The sequence below is a fragment of the Nerophis lumbriciformis genome, linkage group LG37 (assembly GCF_033978685.3).
Source record: "Nerophis lumbriciformis linkage group LG37, RoL_Nlum_v2.1, whole genome shotgun sequence".
Classification (NCBI taxonomy): domain Eukaryota; kingdom Metazoa; phylum Chordata; class Actinopteri; order Syngnathiformes; family Syngnathidae; genus Nerophis; species Nerophis lumbriciformis.
The window spans coordinates 19,188,474-19,208,429 of record NC_084584.2 but is presented as its reverse complement, the minus strand read 5'-3'; the positions used below and the strand labels follow the sequence as shown (position 1 = coordinate 19,208,429).

Sequence of the window (19,956 nt, the reverse complement as noted above, 5' to 3'; positions counted from 1 at the left end):
TTTTCTACCTTCAAGGTACTCAAAGCGCTTTGACAGTATTTCCACATTCACCCATTCACACACACATTCACACACTGATGGCGGGAGCTGCCATGCAAGGCGCTAACCAGCAGCCATCAGGAGCAAAGGGTGAAGTGTCTTGCCCAAGGACACAGCGGACGTGACTAGGATGGTAGAAGGTGAGGATTGAACCCCAGTAACCAGCAACCCTCCGATTGCTGGCACGGCCACTGTACCAACTTCGCCACGCCGTCCCTTTGGATTATTCTTTTATATGATTTGTGTATGTAGATGGCAAGGAAAAAATTTATATAACCTAAGTTAATTTTTGGCAGTAAATAACATCAAATGCTGTTGAAAATGTATTTTGGAAAAAGCTGTAAAAATGTGTTGAAAGATTTCAAAGTAATGAAAAATGGAACAGGTTGCACGTTAAAATATTTCAAAGTTGCATTGGTTTTAAAAAAACATTGAGAAAGTATAAAAACATTTCTTTAATAATTAACACAACAGTTTCTGTGTATACTGTACCCTGGATCTTAACTAGTACAGAAGAATACACTTACTACCAGTCTCGCTTTCTCCTTCCGCCCTTTAAGGTAGAAAACTATTTGCTTTAAATTACTTGCACACTCTGCTGGTTGCTGCCATTTAGTGAAATGCATTGTTGCCTAAAATGATTAAAGATCTACCGAGGAAACCTCTATGATTAAATGCGTTCATTCAAGTTTATTTTGGAAGGTATCGAGACGCTGCTGTGCTACCTGGAGCTGCATCCTCAGCGCTTTGTGGAGCTTCTCCACTCCACACTGTCAGTGTGCAAAGTTAGCTGCTCTGATGGACCCAGGCAGCTCCAGAAAGTCACCAAAATGTAACAAAAAAGTCAGATTCGCTTGTTGCTCCTAATGGTGACAAACCCTGAGAATTTTGGTTTGCCTTCTGACAGCTGTGCGCCTGTTGCTGTGGTCCTGGCGAGGAGGCGCATGGCCGGAGAGCTCGTGGAGACGTGGGACCAGCTGGAGTTTGACGTGGTGGAGGTGGCTGACACGATGGGGTGGCAGCTGCCTCTGGTCAAGCGGGGGCTCAGGCAGCTTCAGTGGAGCTTTGGTACGGCAAACTAAGATGCAGCTGTGCCTAATAAAATATTTTAATGACATGCTCTCTGTGGGACAGTTGGTGGACGGAGTGGCGTCCATGTGGAGTTCTCCTCCCTGTCTTTCTACTTCCGTTCCTACGGCGACCTGAGCGACGACGAGCTTGACCGCGTTTGTCAATTCCTGCACAAGCGCGTGCAGGATCAGGAGCGGTCGCAGCTCTACCAGCTGAGCGCCTGCTTTAAGGCTTTCAAAAGGTATACTCTCCCATAGGGCTGCACAATTAATACAATTTTAATCGTGATCACGATATTGGCCGCTACGATTAAATGAGAGTGATCGTTGGCGATATTAACATTTAAAAAAACAGGCTCAGCTGCATTTCAATTCAAGAACGTTCACAACCAACAGTCAGCCAACCATCAGGGGGCGACCGAAAGATGGTACACCCATGTGAGAGTAAGTAAGAGTAAATGAGAAAACAGTGCCAGTGACTGACAGTTGATCAGCTGGAAACCTGTAGCTCCCAAAAATATTAAGAAAAATAAATGCATTATTACTTCGGTGCCCTGTTTACATGGTGCCAACAGGTATGCATTTTAACCCAGGAACACGCCTGCATGCCTCACCGTTCTCTAAGCACCTTCCCGTTCGTTTCCCGTTCGTTTCCCGTTCGTTTCCCGTTTGTTACCCGTTAGTTACCCGTTCGTTACCCGTTCGTGTTGGTGTGCACATTTAAAAAAAGATCGAGTTGTGGTGACAGGTGACATTAAAAACATTTACCTTCTTTCCTCAACCGCCATTGTTTTCCCGCGACGTGAAATTAATATTCCAAATAGAGTTATGGTTGTTCAAAGAGCCATGCCCCGACGAACAGTTACACTGTGTTCCTTGGTGTATGTCCCTTTTGTGCATAATCTTATTTTTTTACTTGTTTACACTTTATGATCGCACTCTACAATGGCATATTTATTTTTAGATAGCCCTTTTTCTCTTGTAAATTTTATTTTATAACTAATGATTTTTTTTAAAGTTTAATTTTGAAATGAAAGTTTACATAATGTTTGATTAGAATAGAAAGTGCAATACAATTTTTTTACAAAGTAAATATTCTTCATCAATGATCACGATTTCAATATTGATAACAATAATCAGGATTAGTATTTTGGTCATAATTGTGCAGTACTACTTTTTGGTCCAGCTGGTTCGAAGACGTTTTTTCAAGTTTACTTTGGCTAAGCATATATGTCCGCATAGCTTGGCTCAGAGTTCCACATTTATTTATCATTATTATCATTTATCTCAGCTTCTGTCTTTCATCCTCTGTTTGTGCTCGCTTCTGTAAGCAGCAATTCATCCTCCGTATATTCAGGTAAATAAATGATAAATGGGTTATACTTGTATAGCGCTTTTCTACCTTCAAGGTACTCAAAGCGCTTTGACAGTATTTCCACATTTACCCATTCACACACACATTCACACTGATGGCGGGAGCTGCCATGCAAGGCGCTAACCAGCAGCCATCAGGAGCAAGGGGTGAAGTGTCTTGCCCAAGGACACAACGGACGTGACTAGGATGGTAGAAGGTGGGGATTGAACCCCAGTAACCAGCAACCCTCCGATTGCTGGCACGGCTACTCTACCAACTTCGCCACGCCGTCCCTTAAAAAAGATAAGGTTGTGAATCCTCATTTGTCCAAAAAAATATTTGTGTTCTTTGTCTCACCGAGTCTGCCATGATTAACACACTCGCGTTTGTTTCTGGAAGTAGGAACACACATTTGTTGCCCATAGTCGGAACTGCGTTGCTATGGAAACGTAAATAAATGCGCCAAGGAAATAAGTTAATAATGCATAAAATGACCAAAATACGGTAAATATTGAACATACTACATGTTATGAACGTGTCTCTTTCTACATTATGTATAGATTTGCAGTGTGTATTTAAAATGTTGATGGAAGGTTTTGAAAATGTTTCAGAGGGCTTTGAATGGTGGTCACATTTTGCAAGTTTTTTTTATCATTATAGTCCTAAAAAAGACACGTGTGTTCTTGTCACTCATAATGGTTGTGAACGATAGGCAACATTCCAAAAAAGTGCAATTCTCTATCCTTTAAAGGACTTTTTGATACATTTACAAAATGATTATGCTTTGATCTAAAATACTGGTCAAAATTGTCCAAAGATGTATTGTACCAATAAATGTGAGAGATTTTCGCATTTAATTAAAAAACCTTTTAAAACATTTTTAATTTACACAAAAAGCACACACTCTATGGTGATAAAGTAAGTGTAAACAGTAGAAAAAAACTAAATTAAAAACCATTAACAGAAACTATTAATTTAATTGTTTTTTTAAATTACTATTATTTAAAAGTATTGTTATTGGTATTATTATTATTTTACTTATTGTGGTTTATTCGTTACTAATTTATATGCAGGTTTTAAAGTTGAGGTTTGGTGGTATAATAAATACTAATGTTTTCAAATGAATGAAATTATCGTGTAATTAATGGTGATTAGAATATCAATCAAAATAATCGTGATTATTATTTTTGCCATAATCGTCCAGCCTTACTCTCCTGTTTAGAAAAGGTATGCTTTCGGTCTAAAAAGGTATACTCTCACGGTCTAGCAAAGGCATACTCCCTGTCTAGAAAATATATCCTTTCCATCTAAAAAGGTATACTCTCACTGTCTCGAAAAGGTATACTCCCTGTCGAGAAGAGGTATCTTTTCCGTCTAAAAATGTATACTCAACTGTCCAGAAAAGGTATACTCTCTCATCTAGAACAAATATACCGGTACTCTCCCATCTCGAAAATATATCCTCTTTGTCTAAAAAGGTATACTCCTTGTCTAGAAAAAGTATCTCCTCTGTCTCAAAAAGGCACACTCTGCCATCAACAATTGATGGCAGAGAAAATATATACTCCCACCATGTAAAAAAATATATTCTACTGTTTAGAAAAGGTATACTCTTGTCGATGTAGTTGTACTCCTCTGGCTAGTCTTTTTTTTTCCATTCTTTAATGTGACGGACTGTTTTTGACGCAGTGTTGCCTTCCAAAATGTGGTGTCCTGTGTGGAGGATTTAGACGAGGCTCGCAGTCTCCAACTGAAAGACCTTCTCTCTGACTACTTTGACAAGAGACGGGACAGAGACCTCACCCAGCATCCGTTAGACGTACATGAGAGTCTGGATCAGTACAAGGTAACACAAACACATCAATGTTGTGATGCATAGTGATCCTGGCTGCTGTTCTGTCTGCTTTTCTAGATCCTAGACTGGGAAAACCAGATCAGGGCAGACATAAGGAGCTTCCTCTCGACTAGAAGTGATGAGAAGTTCTCAGGAAGAGCCATCGCCAGAATCCTGCATGGTATTGGTAAGTAACCAGTACCAAGCATCTTCATTCTATTGTATTGTTGAGTTGAATTTGGGTAGCACTACTTAGAAACAACCAGCAGAGGCGCTGGTAAATTACTTCATAGAGAGTTGTGTATAAAGAGAGTATGGCCAACTAAACAGGTGCCATGACTGCTACCAAGGACATGTGCGACTGTGCCCGGGTGCATAGAATTGCTGTCGTATTGACGTTAGATTTTTCTGACAAAATAAACCAAAATAATATGTCTATATATAGTTTTAAACATACTCAAGCTCATAAACTTACAATAAAACATAATATAATTTTGCGGCCGTATTTGATGCACTCTGCTGCTACATACCTGCAGTGTTTTGTGCCCAGAAGGCATTGTAAAACGCACCCAACCGCGCAATAGATTTAGAAAAAATACACAGAACGACCAAAAAAATAAGTTATTATTACCATAATTTTACCAAAATCTTAATTTGCTTTGGACCAACAATCACAAAGAAATTTTGCCTTTTGTTATGTCAACTGTGGTGGCTGCATCCAATGCATTTGTAATCACTGTATGTAGGGCTGGGCGTAATGGCCTTTTATTAATATGTCAATATTTTTAAGCCGTGTCACGATACACGATATATATCTCGATATTTTGCCTTAGCCTTGAATTAACACTTGATGCATATAATCACAGCAGTATGATGATTCTATGTGTCTACATTAAAACATTCTTGTTCATACTGCATTCATATATGCTAATTATAAACTTTCATGCAGTGAGGAGAATCACAACTAAGTCAATTTACCAAAGCTGTATTTATTAAACAGTTATTAAGTAGTGGCACAAACATTCATGTAATTTCAAAACAGAAAGGGCAAGATTGTCAGAGACATTTTAAAACAAGCTATTAGTGCACGTTTGTGCATGATGTCACTAAGATGACTTATCAAAACAACACTAAATTAAAGTGCACTTTTTGTACAGAACGCAACTACAATAGTTTAAAACAAATAAAGTGCACTTTTGTGCATGATGTCACACAAGATATTTCAATAACTGGCAAATAAAAATGAGCTGCATAATAGGAAATCAAATAGTGTATGTCCATTGCTATGTGGTAGGTCAGTGGTTCTCAAACTTTTTTCAGTGATGTACCCCCTGTGTTTTTTTTTTAATTCAAGTACCCCCTAATCAGAGCAAAGCATTTTTTGTTGAAAAAAAGAGATAAAGAAGTAAAATACAGCACTATGTCATCAGTTTCTGATTTGTTAAATTGTATAACAGTGCAAAATATTGCTCATTTGTAGTGGTCTTTCTTGAACTATTTGGAAAAAAAGATAGGTTTTTATTAATATTTATAAAGGATTTTTGAATTGTTGCTATTTTTAGAATATTTAAAAAAAAATCTCACGTACCCCTTAGCATACCTTCAAGTACCCCCAGCGGTACGTGTACCCCCATTTGAGAACCACTGTGGTAGGTTACTGCGGACGTTATCTCCTTCTGTTGTTGACTATTTTTTTCATACGGTGTTGATCTGGAAATGGTTGCTTGGGCATTTTGTGGGTGTGGCACCGAATGGAGATGTTGATATGCGGAGTTTCAAGCACTCCTCATTCTCTAGCGGGTGACTTTTCAAATGATGCTACAAATTAGCAGTAGGTGCTACTTTTTGTAACAACGCTTTTGCCGCATACTTGTTCGACATCTTCCCACTTGAAGCCAAACCACCGCCAGACGATGGACCCCATGCTGTTTTTCTTGGGAATTAATTCTTCCTTTATTTGTTACCAGATTTTCACCTTCTTTCTCTTGTATTACCACTCCGCTAGCATCACAGCTAATGTTACCATACCGCCCTCTCTGCTCCGCGAGGGTGTTTGATGTTTCACGCGCGACATTATGTGAAGTTTGTAAGAAGGTGCGCTTGTTTTACGTCTCTGTGAGAAGGAGAGACAAGAAAGAGTGAAAATAGCCTGTAGTGTAATGCCCGCAGCTAAAAGCAACTGCGTGAGAACGTATACTCGAATATCACGATATAGTCATTTTCTATATCGCACAGAGACAAACCCGCGATATATCGAGTATATTCGATATATTGCCCAGCCCTAACTCTATGTATGTCTCATTATGTTTTATTCTAACTGATTGATTGATTGATTGATTGATTGAGACTTTTATTAGTAGGTTGCAAAGTGAAGTACATATTCCGTACAATTGACCACTAAATGGTAACACCCAAATAAGTTTTTCAACTTGTTTAAGTCGAGGGTCCACAAATTGATTCATGATACAGATATATACTATCATATATACTATCATCATAATACAGTCATCACACAAGATAATCATCAGGGTGTATACATTGAATTATTTACATTATTTACAATTCGGGGTGTGGAGCGGGCGGGTTAGGTTTGGTTGTTTTCATCAGTCATCAACAATTGAGAACAGAGAAATGGATATTGAAACAGTGTAGGTCTGACTTGGTAGGATATGTACAGCAAGTAGTGGACATAGAGAGAGAGAGAGAGATCAGAAGGCATAAGAAAAATATCTGCATTTGATTGTTTACATTTGATTATTAACAACAATCCGGGGAGGGTGTTAGTTTAGGGTTGAAGTTGCCTGGAGGTGTACTTTTATTGCTGTTTTGAAGGAGGATAGAGATGCTCTTTCTTTTATACTTGTTGGGAGCGCATTCCATATTGATGTGGCATAGAAAGAGAATGAGTTAAGACCTTTGTTAGATCGGAATCTGGGTTTAACGTGGTTAGTAGAGCTTCCCCTGGTGTTGTGGTTATGGCGGTCATTTACGTAAAGGAAGTAGTTTGTACTTCGGTATCAGGGAGGTGTAGCGGATTTTATAGACTAGGCTCAGTGCAAGTTGTTTTACTCTGTCCTCCACCCTGAGCCAGCCCACTTTGGAGAAGTGGGTAGGAGTGAGGTGGGATCTGGGGTGGAGGTCTAGAAGTAATCTGACTAGCTTGTTCTGGGCTGTTTGGAGTCTAGATTTGAGGGTTTTGGAGGTGCTAGGGTACCAGGAGGTGTATGCGTAATCGAAAAAGGGTTGAACGAGAGTTCCCGCCAGAATCTTCATAGTGCTTTTGTTGAGCAGAGAGGAGATTCTATAGAGAAATCTCGTTCGTTGGTTGACCTTTTTGATTACCTTGGTTGCCATTTTATCACAGGAATGATTAGCCTCTAGAATGGAACCTAGGTAGGTGACCTCATCTTTCCTGGTGATAACAATGTCACCCACTTTTATAGTGAAGTCATTGACTCTCTTAAGGTTGATGTGGGACCCAAACAGGATGGATTCTGTTTTACCCAAGTGTATGGATAGCTTGTTGTCAGCGAGCCAAGTGCAAGTTCTACAGAGTTCAGCACTGAGGATTTTCTCCACCTGTGACTTGTCCCTGTCTGATACCAGCAGGGCCGACCGAGTCATCCGCAAACAAGAACAATTCACAGTCGCATGCTGATGTTTATGTATACGAGGAACAGTAAAGGCCCCAATATACTGCCTTGGGGGACTCCACACCTCACTGAGAGGGGGGGGGACACGGTGCCGTTCACCTCTACCACCTGTTCCCTCCCCTCCAAGTAAGATTGCATCCAGCTCGATGAGGTTTTGTCAAATCCGATTGCTCTGAGCTTATCCAACAGTATAGCGTGGTCAACGGTGTCAAAGGCCTTCTGAAGTAACACTGGCGAGCAGTAGAGAATATGGAGTGATTTTTAGTCCAGAACATATTTTGCTTTATTCATTATTGGCCTATTTCTTGTCACTTTATGTTGTATATTCTTGAGATTTTCAGTTAATTTTTTCATATATTATTATACCCAAAATTTGGTTTTCTTCACTCATTCAATGTCCCTCTTTTTTGTATTTGTGTTTGACTTTCTCTTCTGCTGTTACCGAATTGCATTGTTTTAGTTTTACTGAGATTCAAAGATAGTCTGTTTTTGTCAAACCATCTCTTAACTGTATTTATTTCCTATGTTATTATTTGTATAAGCTTCTGTGTGTTCTCTCCTGAACAAAACACAGATGTTGTATGATGTGTTTACCCGGCACAAGACCCTGTAATCGGTGGCTTTCCAGTGTTGTTCACGAACCTTCACTTCCCATAATTGTCTATATTACGGGTTGTTGGGAAAGCGATGTAAAATCTTTCCACAATTCTTGCGAGTGGAGCAGCCCGATGCTGCACAACAGGACATTTTTACACGTCAAAAAACTAACGAGGAAGCAGCGCAAACACGTACCGTAGCATCAGCTCAAAGTTGGTAGTAGTGATGGCGCCCTATAGTCACGCGGGTGCTTTTTGACCAATCCTTGAGGAGATTGCCTGAACCCGAGTTGGCCATATTCTTTTTATACATGACGCTGGCCTCCAAACCATGTGTATTAGCAACCAATATTATTACATTGTGGTTGTCATGTGCAGTACTACATTGAGTCATGTGATATGATGGGGTGCTCATTACGTCGATCGCGAGCTACCGGTCGATCTCGGAGGGTGTGTCAGCCAGGCATTAAAAAAATAGTCCTAAAAATGAGCGATCATAAATCTTCACTATGACGTCACTTTCGTCACTTGATTGACATTCACGGCACCCGAGGTTCTTCTGAGATGACGCTGGCTGCTGCCAGCTCATTAAAATTACCGACTGGAAGGCGAGAAACACTTTATTTCAACAGACTCTGGCGCCGTACCTGTCGTCAAAACTCCAAAGACCGACTGCACAGTTGCGTTACCAAAATAAGAGTCTCAGAAAGCTGGCGTGCACAAGCTAGCAAGCTACGGAGTTTGCCGACAATGTATTTCTTGTAAAGTGTATACAAAGGAGTACGGAAGCTGGACAAACAAGATGCCAAAAACCAACCACTTTCATGTGGTATTGGACAGAAAGGAGGACTTTTTTGTCCTCCATTCGAAAATGCGGACGTTTTTAGCACCACTGTCTGATTCCAATCAATGCAAGTCATCAGAATCAGGTAATACCCCAACTTATATTCTTGTCTTCATGAAAGAAAGGAATCTATATGTGTTAAACATGCCTGTATTATCTTTAAACACCTTAACTTGTTAACAATATTAACTATATGTGTTAAACATGCTTGCATTATCTTTAAACACCTTTAACTTATTAACAATATTAACTATATGTGTTAAACATGCTTGTATTATCATTAAACACCTTTAACTTGTTAACATTAACTATATGTGTTAAACATGCTTGTATTATCTTTAAACACCTTTAACTTATTAATAATATTAACTATATGTATTAAACATGCTTGTATTATCATTAAACACCTTTAATTTATTAACAATATTAACTATATGTATTAAACATTCTTGTATTATCATTAAACACCTTTAATTTATTAACAATATTAACTATGTGTTAAACATGATTGCGTTATCATTAAACACCTTTAATTTATTAACAATATTAACTATATGTGTTAAACATGCTTGCATTATCATTAAACACCTTTAACTTATTAACAAAAACATATATTTCATAAATAAGTAAATATAAATTATATATATGAATGAGGTAGATCCCCACGACTTGATCAATTGAAAAGTATCTCGCCTGCAGAAAAAGTGTGAGCACCCCTGATGTAGGATAACCTTTAATATTGTCTGTTTCAAAACAGGCAACCTCCTTTTTAAGGGGTCGTATTATGATTGTTTTTTTATTTTTAAAACACCTAATTGTGGTCTACATAACATGTAATGATGGTTCTTTGGTGAAAAATTTGCATACATTTTGTTTTACAGATCTATTTGTAAGCCATATTTTTGATCCCCCGGCTCGTTTTGAGAGGAGTTGTTTGGTGCAAATTATTCTTTCCTCACCACTCCCCCTCACACTGAGTCGGCATTCGCTAAATCCTGGATATATCCATGTGTATACTGACAGTATAATGCTTTTCTATTCTACATCATGTTAATACTTTCACTGCTGCTGCTTTGAACAATGGAAGCTCAAGCCAGCTGCAGTAAAGTAAGCCACGCTACGTGCGACATCGCAAACATAACAACAATTATATATTGTTAACTGGTCCATTTCCAAACACAATAGGCACTGATCCAATTAATCGTAGGTTTTAGGAAAATCATTCTTTATTTTGCCACAAGACGGTGACACTATTGTCTTACATTAGAAAGCTAAGTTAGCTACACAACAACTCGGGCTATTAATGCTAACGTATCATTCACATATTTCTAACCTACTGTTATTTCTTAGGGGCAGCACGGTGACACAGGGGTTAGGGCATGTGCCTCACAATACGAAGGTCCTGAGTTCAATCCCGGGCTCGGGATCTTTTTGTGTAGAGTTTGCATGTTCTCCCCGTGACTGTGTGGGTTCCCTCCGGGTACTCCGGCTTCCTCCCACCTCCAAAGACATGCACCTGGGGATAGGTTGATTGTAGGGGTCTAACGGTACACAAAAATTTCGATTCGGTACGTACCTCAGTTTAGAGGTCACGGTTTGGTTCATTTTCGGTACAGTAAGAAAACAACAAAATATACATTTTTTGGTTATTTATTTACCAAATTTGTAAACAATGGCATAACATACATATACACACAGGGTCCATTGCCAGGGTTAATGTGGTCAACATATATAAAATAAAAACTAAATAAGATAAGGCTCAGAATGGTTTCTTAACAAAACCTTTCTACATATAAAGTGCTTTTTTTGATTGATTGATTGATTGAGACTTTTATTAGTAGATTGCACAGTACAGTACATATTCCATACAATTGACCACTAAATGGTAACACCCCAATACATTTTTCAACTTGTTTAAGTCGGGGTCCACGTTAATCAACATTAAACTGCCTTAAGTTGTTGCTCAGATTAAATAAAATGACAAAACTTTTCTTCTACATATAAAAAGAGCAACATTAAACAGTTTCAAGTCAACTAAGCCTCAGATTAACTCCCCCCCCAGCCTGGCGAACTTGGCAGTAAGAGGATATATGGGCTCATTGTTCTTCCACCATAGAAGTGGGTCAAAATCTAGTTTTTATTGCAACATGGACTTATATCTGCTGCTATAAAAACATTTGTTATTGCTTTAGCCCTGTCTGACTTGCCGAGGAGAGGCTGCTTGAATGCGGTGGTGACGCTTCAAATGGGTTAGCATGTGTTACGAGAGTAGCGTATGTGTGTGTGTGTGTGGCCCTTTAATATGTGACAGCATGTGAGGTGAGTGTGTGGGCGAGCGAGGTGAGGTAGCGTGAGTGCGGGGAGTGGCTAGTGTTTTGTTGATTGGCTGTGTGCAAGACCTCAATAAAGCCACGATTTGCAACTAATCGCCGGACTCGTCATTTACCCTGGAGTCCGGAGCTGTGGAGACCCACTGCCGGGTTGAGTGAAGGGTGTTGCCCCTCAGAATACATCGGCCCTGGAGGAGTGTCTCTCCTGCGCTCCTTGACTACGGTCTGGGAGCCGGAAGCAGGAAAGGTGCAACACGTTTGACGTGTTGTCAGAAGCAGCTGCTGAACAATGTCGGCAAACCTCCGTCCTCCATTGTTGTATCGCGCAACCAAATTGTTCCCAAACGGGAGATCTTAACGAGGCAGGAGGGTCTTCTGTTCTTCGGCAGAGTTTTTATTAACTGGAAAAAACACACAGAGAGCAAGTGCATACAAAGTGGAATGAAAATGATAAACAGTACAACAGTGCCATCTATTGGAAAAACTACTGCATTACAACACTCCCACTTAGTTTTTTCAATGACAAAGTCCCTTTAAATAATATTACAGAGCCGTGCTCTCCTTTAAAATAATATGTCAAACAACAACAAAATATTTTTTGTTTTTTACATTGTTTTCACAGGAACTCTTTTAGTTTGTTTACAATAATTTCACTGAAACTATTTCACACATTTTTTTTTTTTTAACTTGCTTTGATCAGGCAGCGTTCGGCGTACACCTGTCAAGCACAACTAACCACTTTATCTAAATAGGGAAAAGTCCAATCTCACCCCTGAGATATTCAAACTTCTGTCTAGGCAGTGGTTTGGTAAAGATATCCGCTTTCATGTCATTTGTTGGACAATATTGCAGTTCTATTTGTCTATTCAGCACACATTCACGGATGTAGTGATAGCAAATGTCTATGTGTTTGGTCCTGGAGTGGTTCACAGGATTCTTCGCAATTGCGATGGCTCCTTGGTTGTCTTCCAGGATCACTGTGGACATAGTTTTCACTCCGAGATCACTCAGTAATCTTTTCAGCCAGATTCCTTCTTGAGCTGCTTGACTGAGTGCGATGTACTCCGCTTCTGCTGTTGAAAGTGCAACTGTTGCTTGTTTCTTGCTGAGCCAGCTCACTGCTCCTCCACTCAGTAGAAAAACGTTGCCTGTTGTTGAGCGTCGGTCATCCTGATCTCCAGCCCAGTCAGCATCTGAGAATCCAATCAAGGCTCCAGAGTCTGACTGCTCATACTTGAGAGCAAAGTTCACTGTCCCTTTCAAGTATCGAAGTATCCTCTTCACAGCGGTCAGATGTGCAACATCTGGATTTGCGTTGAACTTTGACACAGCACTCACTGCTTGAGCTATGTCTGGTCGTGTGGCCATTGCAGCATACAGTAGACTTCCCACCATTGACTGATAGGTATGCTGGTCCACTTGCTTACTGACACCATCGCTCTTTCTCAATTTGACATTGGCATCAGCGGGAGTTGTCACAGGATTTGCATTATCCATTCCATATTTCTGAAGTATGGCTTCAATGTAATGCTTCTGATGAAGAATTACACGATTCTTCTCTTTATCTTGGATCACAGAGATGCCCAGGATATAGGACAGCTCTCCCATGTCTTTCATCTTGTAGCGCTCCTTGAGAGCCACTTTGAGTTTGTTCATGCTCTCAGTTGACTCTGTTATCACAATCAAATCATCGACGTAAACTGCAAGTATCTCAAGCTCTTTTCTTGATCTCACAAACACACAGGGGTCTGATGTGCTCTGCTTGAATCCGATTTCCATCATGAACTCAGTGAAAGCCTTGCTCCAGCAGCGAGGAGACTGCTTCAGTCCATAGATTGATTTTTTCAGTTTGCATACCAGGTGTTCCTGCCCTGGTTTGATGTAGCCCTCTGGCTGCTCCATGTAGATTTCTTCTTCCAGGTGCCCATTAAGGAATGCAGTTACAACATCCATCTGGTGTACATGTAAATTGTTTTGAATGGCAAAGGACAATAATGTACGAATAGAGCTGAAACGTACCACAGGTGAAAATGTTTCATCATAGTCAGCACCATACAACTGTGAGTAGCCCTTGGCAACAAGCCTGCACTTGTATCTCTCCACTCTTCCATCACTATGATGCTTGACTCTAAACACCCATCTCGATCCTACTGCCTTTCTTTCTCTTGGTAAATTCACCAAGTCCCACGTCTCATTTTCAAGCAGTGAGTCATATTCCAAGTCAGCCGCCTCCTGCTAATCTTTTGCATTAGGACTCACCAATGCTTCTTTTAGTGTGATTGGCTCTGTCACATGACACATATTGGCATGATGATCAACAGTCACTATATCGACAAACTCATCATATCCAAATCTCCTTGGAGCATTTCTGATTCTTCCACTTGTTCTGACAGTGCTGTCAACTGTGACTTCATCATGTTGTGTTTCATTCTTATCTGTTTGTATGGTTATCTCGTTCTCTGAATGGAGTACTTTCATTTCCTGCTTCCAGCTGAAGTTTGATTCATCGAAGATGACATCACGACGGATTAGAATCCTCCTCTTCTCTTCATCATACAGGCGATATCCCTTGGCATTGTTTGCATATCCCACAAAACGAAGCTTCACAGCCTTTTTGTCCAGTTTCCTTCTTTCTTCATCTGGGATATGTGCATAAGCAATACAGCCAAACACCTTCATGTGACTCATGTCAGGTTTCTTTCCACACCATTTCTCATAGGGTGTCTCTTCCTTCAGAACAGCTGTGGGCAGCCTGTTCTGTATGTAAGCCGCGGTGGCTACAGCCTCTGCCCAGAACATCTTTGACAACGTTGCATGTGACAGCATGCTTCTAGCTGCTTCAACTAATGTCCTGTTTTTTCTTTCTGCAACACCATTTTGCTGTGGTGAGTGAGGTACAGTCATTTCATGGTGGATGCCTTGAGACTTCAAATATTCTTGAAACTCCTTTGATGTGTACTCACCACCATTATCTGTCCTCAGCCTTGTGACGCTTAGACCAGACTCATTTGAGAATGTTCTCTCAAATTCCCTGAATTTGATTAGCACCTCATTTTTCTGTTTCAAGAAGTATACCTTGCAGCATCTTGTGTAATCATCAATGAAAGTCACAAAATATTTTGCTCCACCTATAGATTCAGTCTGCATGGGACCACAGACATCACTGTGAATCAGCTGCATCTTGCGTTTGGAACGAATTCCTCCAATCGACTTGAATGGCTTCTTAGCCAACTTGCCTTCCACACATCCTTCACAGAAGGGAATCTCCTTTTTTTCCAACAAAGTTCACTCCGTTCACCAGATCTTTGAGTTCTTTAAGCTTGGTAGTGTGACCAAGGCGGTGGTGCCACAGGCTGGCCGCTACAGAAGCACTGTGACATACAGTTTTACTTCCTTTAATATCCAGCTGATATAGTCCATCAGCTCTTTGTGTTCCCATTCCTTGAAGTGTTCCACTTTTTCCACGTATGTAGCAACGAGACTTTCTGAACTGCACTGTATTCCCTTTCTTGGTAGCAGCTCCCACTGAGAATAAATTCCCAGACAGCTTTGGAACATACAGCACATCATACATTGTGACATTTTTTACATCACTTAATTTGAAAGTCATTTTCAGGTTGACATTTCCAATTCCTAGGGCGTCAACCACCCTGCCGTCACCCAGTTTCACAGAATGTGATTTTGTGAACTGCTGGTATTCTTTAATAATGTCTTTATCACACGTCATGTGTTTTGATGCTCCAGAATCAATTAACCACTCAGCTTGTTGTGGTTTGTCACTGTTTGCATCCCTGATCACAAATGCACTTTCAGAGGAATCTTCTTCATCCTCACACATCATGTGCTTGGCCTTGTGGATTTTCTTTTTTGGTTTGTTTTTCATGGTTGGACATTCGCGCTTGATATGGCCTTCTCTACCACATTTGTAACATCTCCACTTGCTTTTGTCTGCTGCTCCCACTGTCTTGGAGCTATCCTGCACATTTCCCCGAAATTGTGATGACATGGCGGATGCACCACCTGACGTAGCACCACTGGAATCATTAGCATTCACTCGCTTTTGCTCTTCATTTATTAATGCTTGCTGAACAAACTTCAGTGTCAAGTTGTCAATCTTTGTTTCTAATGCAGTGACAATTGTAGCATAACTTGGTGGCAAGCTACCCAACAATGTTACAATTTGGTCTTCCTCTTCAATTACAGATCCAATTGCTGATAGCTGATCAGTTAGCTCCTTCATTTGTTTTAAATGATCAGTTAAAGCCTCTCCTTCCTTCATTTCACATCTGAAATATCTTTCCTTCAGGAACAGTTTATTAGCCAAAGTATCCCTCTCAAAATGGGCTTTCAGCGTGGTCCACGCCTCTTTGGGAGTTTGACAGTTTGTTATCAGGTACAACTGGGGTGTACTTACATTTAGCACTAACATAGAGAACGCTTTCTCTCTCCGTCTTGTGAATTCCGCCTGTGCTGCTGCGTTAGCATCTGCGGCTAGCGTCTCCGTCTCCATTAGCATGCCCCATAGTCCTTTAGCCTTTAGCAAGTGTTCCATCTGAAACTTCCTTGTTGCCCAGTTCTCTGGTCCGCTCAGTCTGTCAATAAACATTTTATCCTCCATTGTGAGTTCCCACAATACCGTTTATCTTCACACAAAGTCCGTGCACAACAGCTTTTTAGCGACAATCTGGGCCCATAACCTGTTCTTCGGCAGAGTTTTTATTAACTGGAAAAAACACACAGAGAGCAAGTGCATACAAAGTGGAATGAAAATGATAAACAGTACAACAGTGCCATCTATTGGAAAAACTACTGCATTACAACATCTTCCAGCTCTGGCTTTTACATGTTGTCCTAGCCCAGTCATTGCTAGCATGTGTACTCGTTCGGTACACCTCCGAACCGAATGAAACCCCGTACCGAAACGGTTCAATACAAATACACGTACACCCCTAGTTGATTGGCAACACTAAATTGGCCCTAGTGTGTGAATGTGAGTGTGAACGTTGTCTGTCTATCTGTGTTGGCCCTGCGATGAGGTGGCGACTTGTCCAGGGTGTACCCCGCCTACCGCCCGTGTGCAGCTGAGATAGGCTCCAGCACCCCCCGCGACCCCGAAAGGGACAAGCGGTGGAGAATGGATGGATGGATGGATGTTATTTCTTAACGTTTCATTGTCTCCTCCATTGCCATAAATAGTGGGCACCAGTAGCGGAACAGGTCAGAGCCGGGCCGTGGGCGAACCCGTGACGGGGTCCTCTAAACCAGGAGTCACCAACCTTTTTGAAACCAAGAGTTACTTCTTGGGTACTGATTAATGCAAAGGGCTACCAGTTTGATACACACTTAAATAAATTGCCAGAAATAGCCAATTTGCTCAATTTATCTTTAACTCTATGTTATTATTAATAATTAATGATATTTAGCTTTGTGGAAACACTGATCATCTTAATGATTTCTCACAATAAATATATATAGAAAAAGATAAATATCCATCCATCCATTTTCTACCGCTTATTCCCTTTGGGGTCGCGGGGGGCGCTGGAGCCTATCTCAGCTACAATCGGGCGGAAGGCGGGGTACACCCTGGACAAGTCGCCACCTCATCGCAGAAAAAGATAAATATCAATATGCAACACTTTATTTTTATATTTTCTCTAAGTGCACATTTTTCAAATTGAACATTTTCAACTGATCACTTCTAAGAGAGTCTTGTGAAATCACAATATCCCATTTTAACTAGCTAGCCACAAACATTTTTTAACAAATCATGAATTACTTTGCACCATGTTTGTACAAATAATAATTCATGTAAAATACAAAAGTCAACTCTCAAATTTTTAAATAAATCATCTCACACTTTGAACTGGACACCAAATCTGTTATCTGTTTCTTTGTCAGTTAGTGGGAAGCCTGGCATTGCATGCTGTTAACTCGTGTGTTGTACTCTGGTGTGTAACTTGACACTGCAACTCTGAGTGAGTCTTGCAGACGTGCATCAGTGAGGCATGTTCTGTGTTTGTTCTTGATGAAGTTCATGTCAGAAAAGGCTGATTCACAAAGATAAGTTGAACCAAACAGGCTTGCAACCTTCATAGCTGCTGCGCATACACCACTGTACTTTTCTGTGTCAACAAGGCACCAAAAGTTTGGTGCAGCCTGGGGGGCTTTGAGGTGGAGGTCATTTTGCAGTGTTACAATTTCAATCTCCACCTGTTCAGCATCCAGGCTGAATGTTGCACTTAACTGCTCAGCAATGCATGATATGTCCACGTTCATGAAAGGATTAGAAATGAATGACACACATGGCTCAAGCTGATCCAGGTCACAAAACCTGTTCTCAAACTCTTGCCCAACTCTGTTTATGACCTGAGAGTACTTTTCTGCAACTTTGTCAAAAGCCTCAGATTCTACAGATTTTCTCGATTTGCCAGAATCATTTTTTTGAATTTTAATCATAATAAGTTTGAAGAAATATTTCACAAATATTCTCTAAAATTGTCTTTCTGAAAATTATAAGAAGCAAAGTAAAAAAATAAATGAAGTTATTTAAACAAGTGAAGACAAAGTCTTTAAAATATTTTCTTGGGCCAATTTTGGCCCGCAAGCCAGAGTTTGACACCCATGCTTTGGATGCATTAAAAATAAGCTGAGTCAATTAAATATCTTGAATAAATGGTAATTTACACCTTCTGTTATTTAAGCAAGTTATGTATTATGTATTATGTTATGTATGTCAGGCAGCGGAAGGAACTCTAATTAATTTACTGTGGGAATGTCAGAGAATAAGAGATAAGGTCTTGTGAGAATTGTCTTGTTTGACCATCCTCGGCCACCGTAGGTCACGTGAGGTGAGCCACCAGACCTTCCAATGTTAGGCAAGTTAGCTCATGTGTGCTGAAGTGGAGATGGCTAAAGGGAGTCGTGTATGAAACAAGCTCAGCTTCCTCATAACACGACATGGTGTCAGAGTTGAGGACTACATGCCTACAGTGACTAAAAAATGGCAATGTTTGGGCCCCCAGAGCAGTTTTATTTTGCCGTATTGAGGCAGCTCTTTTCACTCTTTCCCACCGGACCTTACAAGAATTCTTGTATTTAGTTTGAAAGCCGCAGCCGTAGAAAATAAACACACAGACAGACGTAGCAATTTATCAACGACGGCAACAATAATAAAACATCACTTACCGTGCAATATCTGCTGTCATTAGGATGCCGACTGCTGGGATGTTCATATATTCCCTTTTAGGTGAAGAATGACTCATAATCCTCACAAAGAAACAGGGTAGGGCGGTAGGGGGGGGTACCAAGCGTCTTTTCCGTGTCGTTCTGGCCGTTTTCGGGTCCTAAATGGCTGTCAAAGTGTACCAACTTGTCGGAATACCTACTCGGACTTCTTCTGTCCAGGTGGGAGGCATGATTTATGATCTAGAATAAACTTACAGGGAGCGAGGAAACAGCAGACTACTTGATGATGTAAACATAAGGACACATGGTATGATCATGTCGCCGCTATAAATAGTTTGTCTGTGTTAGCGCTTATAATAACAATATCACTAATACTTGGTTAATATTCAAGTCAGGAAATGTAAATAGAGTATCGTTGGCGGTTTTTGAATGGTTATTTATTGGATTTTATGGGGGGCATAGAGGACCTCCTATTGGCTCCGCTGTAAGCGGACATTTATTCATGTTTATTTAATATTTAGAATGCATTAAAAAAATATCCATCCATTGTCACGTCTTTCATAATGATTGTGAACAATAGGCAAAATAAAAAAAATAAAAAGTGCAATTACCCTTTAAGGCCCTAATTTTCGCAAAATGCATTTAATGACTTTTAATGCCACGTAGAAACCCTGTTATAGTGTAGTTCAGCAACTGTTAGAATTGAATTGTTACCTGGAAATTTGGCTCCCTACAATTTTTATTTTTTTATTTTTTTTATGTCCTGTCCAGCTTCTCAGGCAAATCATATAGTTGATGTAGATGCCCATGTCGGCTGTTCAGATTTACTTTACAAAAGAGAAGTGTAGGATACTTCTCTTGTTGCCTTATTTGTATTTGACTTTATTAAATGTATTTATATTATCATTTAGTGCAGCCGGGCCGGAGCAGGAAATTTGGCTCCCTACAATTAATCTCAATGAGGACAAACAAAGTATGTGTCCAGTGTTTGTAATTTGGCTTTTTTTGTTCTCTTTTTTTCTTTTCCTTGCACTTTGCTGCTCCACTTTAA

General features: G+C 40.2%; 1 protein-coding gene across 1 annotated transcript in view; it reads left to right on the top strand.

Annotated features, from left to right (window-relative positions):
- The window catches only part of recql4 (RecQ helicase-like 4), a 41,303-nt gene that overhangs the window by 20,579 nt on the left and 768 nt on the right, over positions 1 to 19,956 (top strand). The window contains 4 exon segments of the mRNA XM_072912546.1: positions 742 to 871; positions 947 to 1,351; positions 4,153 to 4,309; positions 4,376 to 4,484. Coding sequence (XP_072768647.1) covers positions 742 to 871; positions 947 to 1,351; positions 4,153 to 4,309; positions 4,376 to 4,484 — 801 coding nt within the window.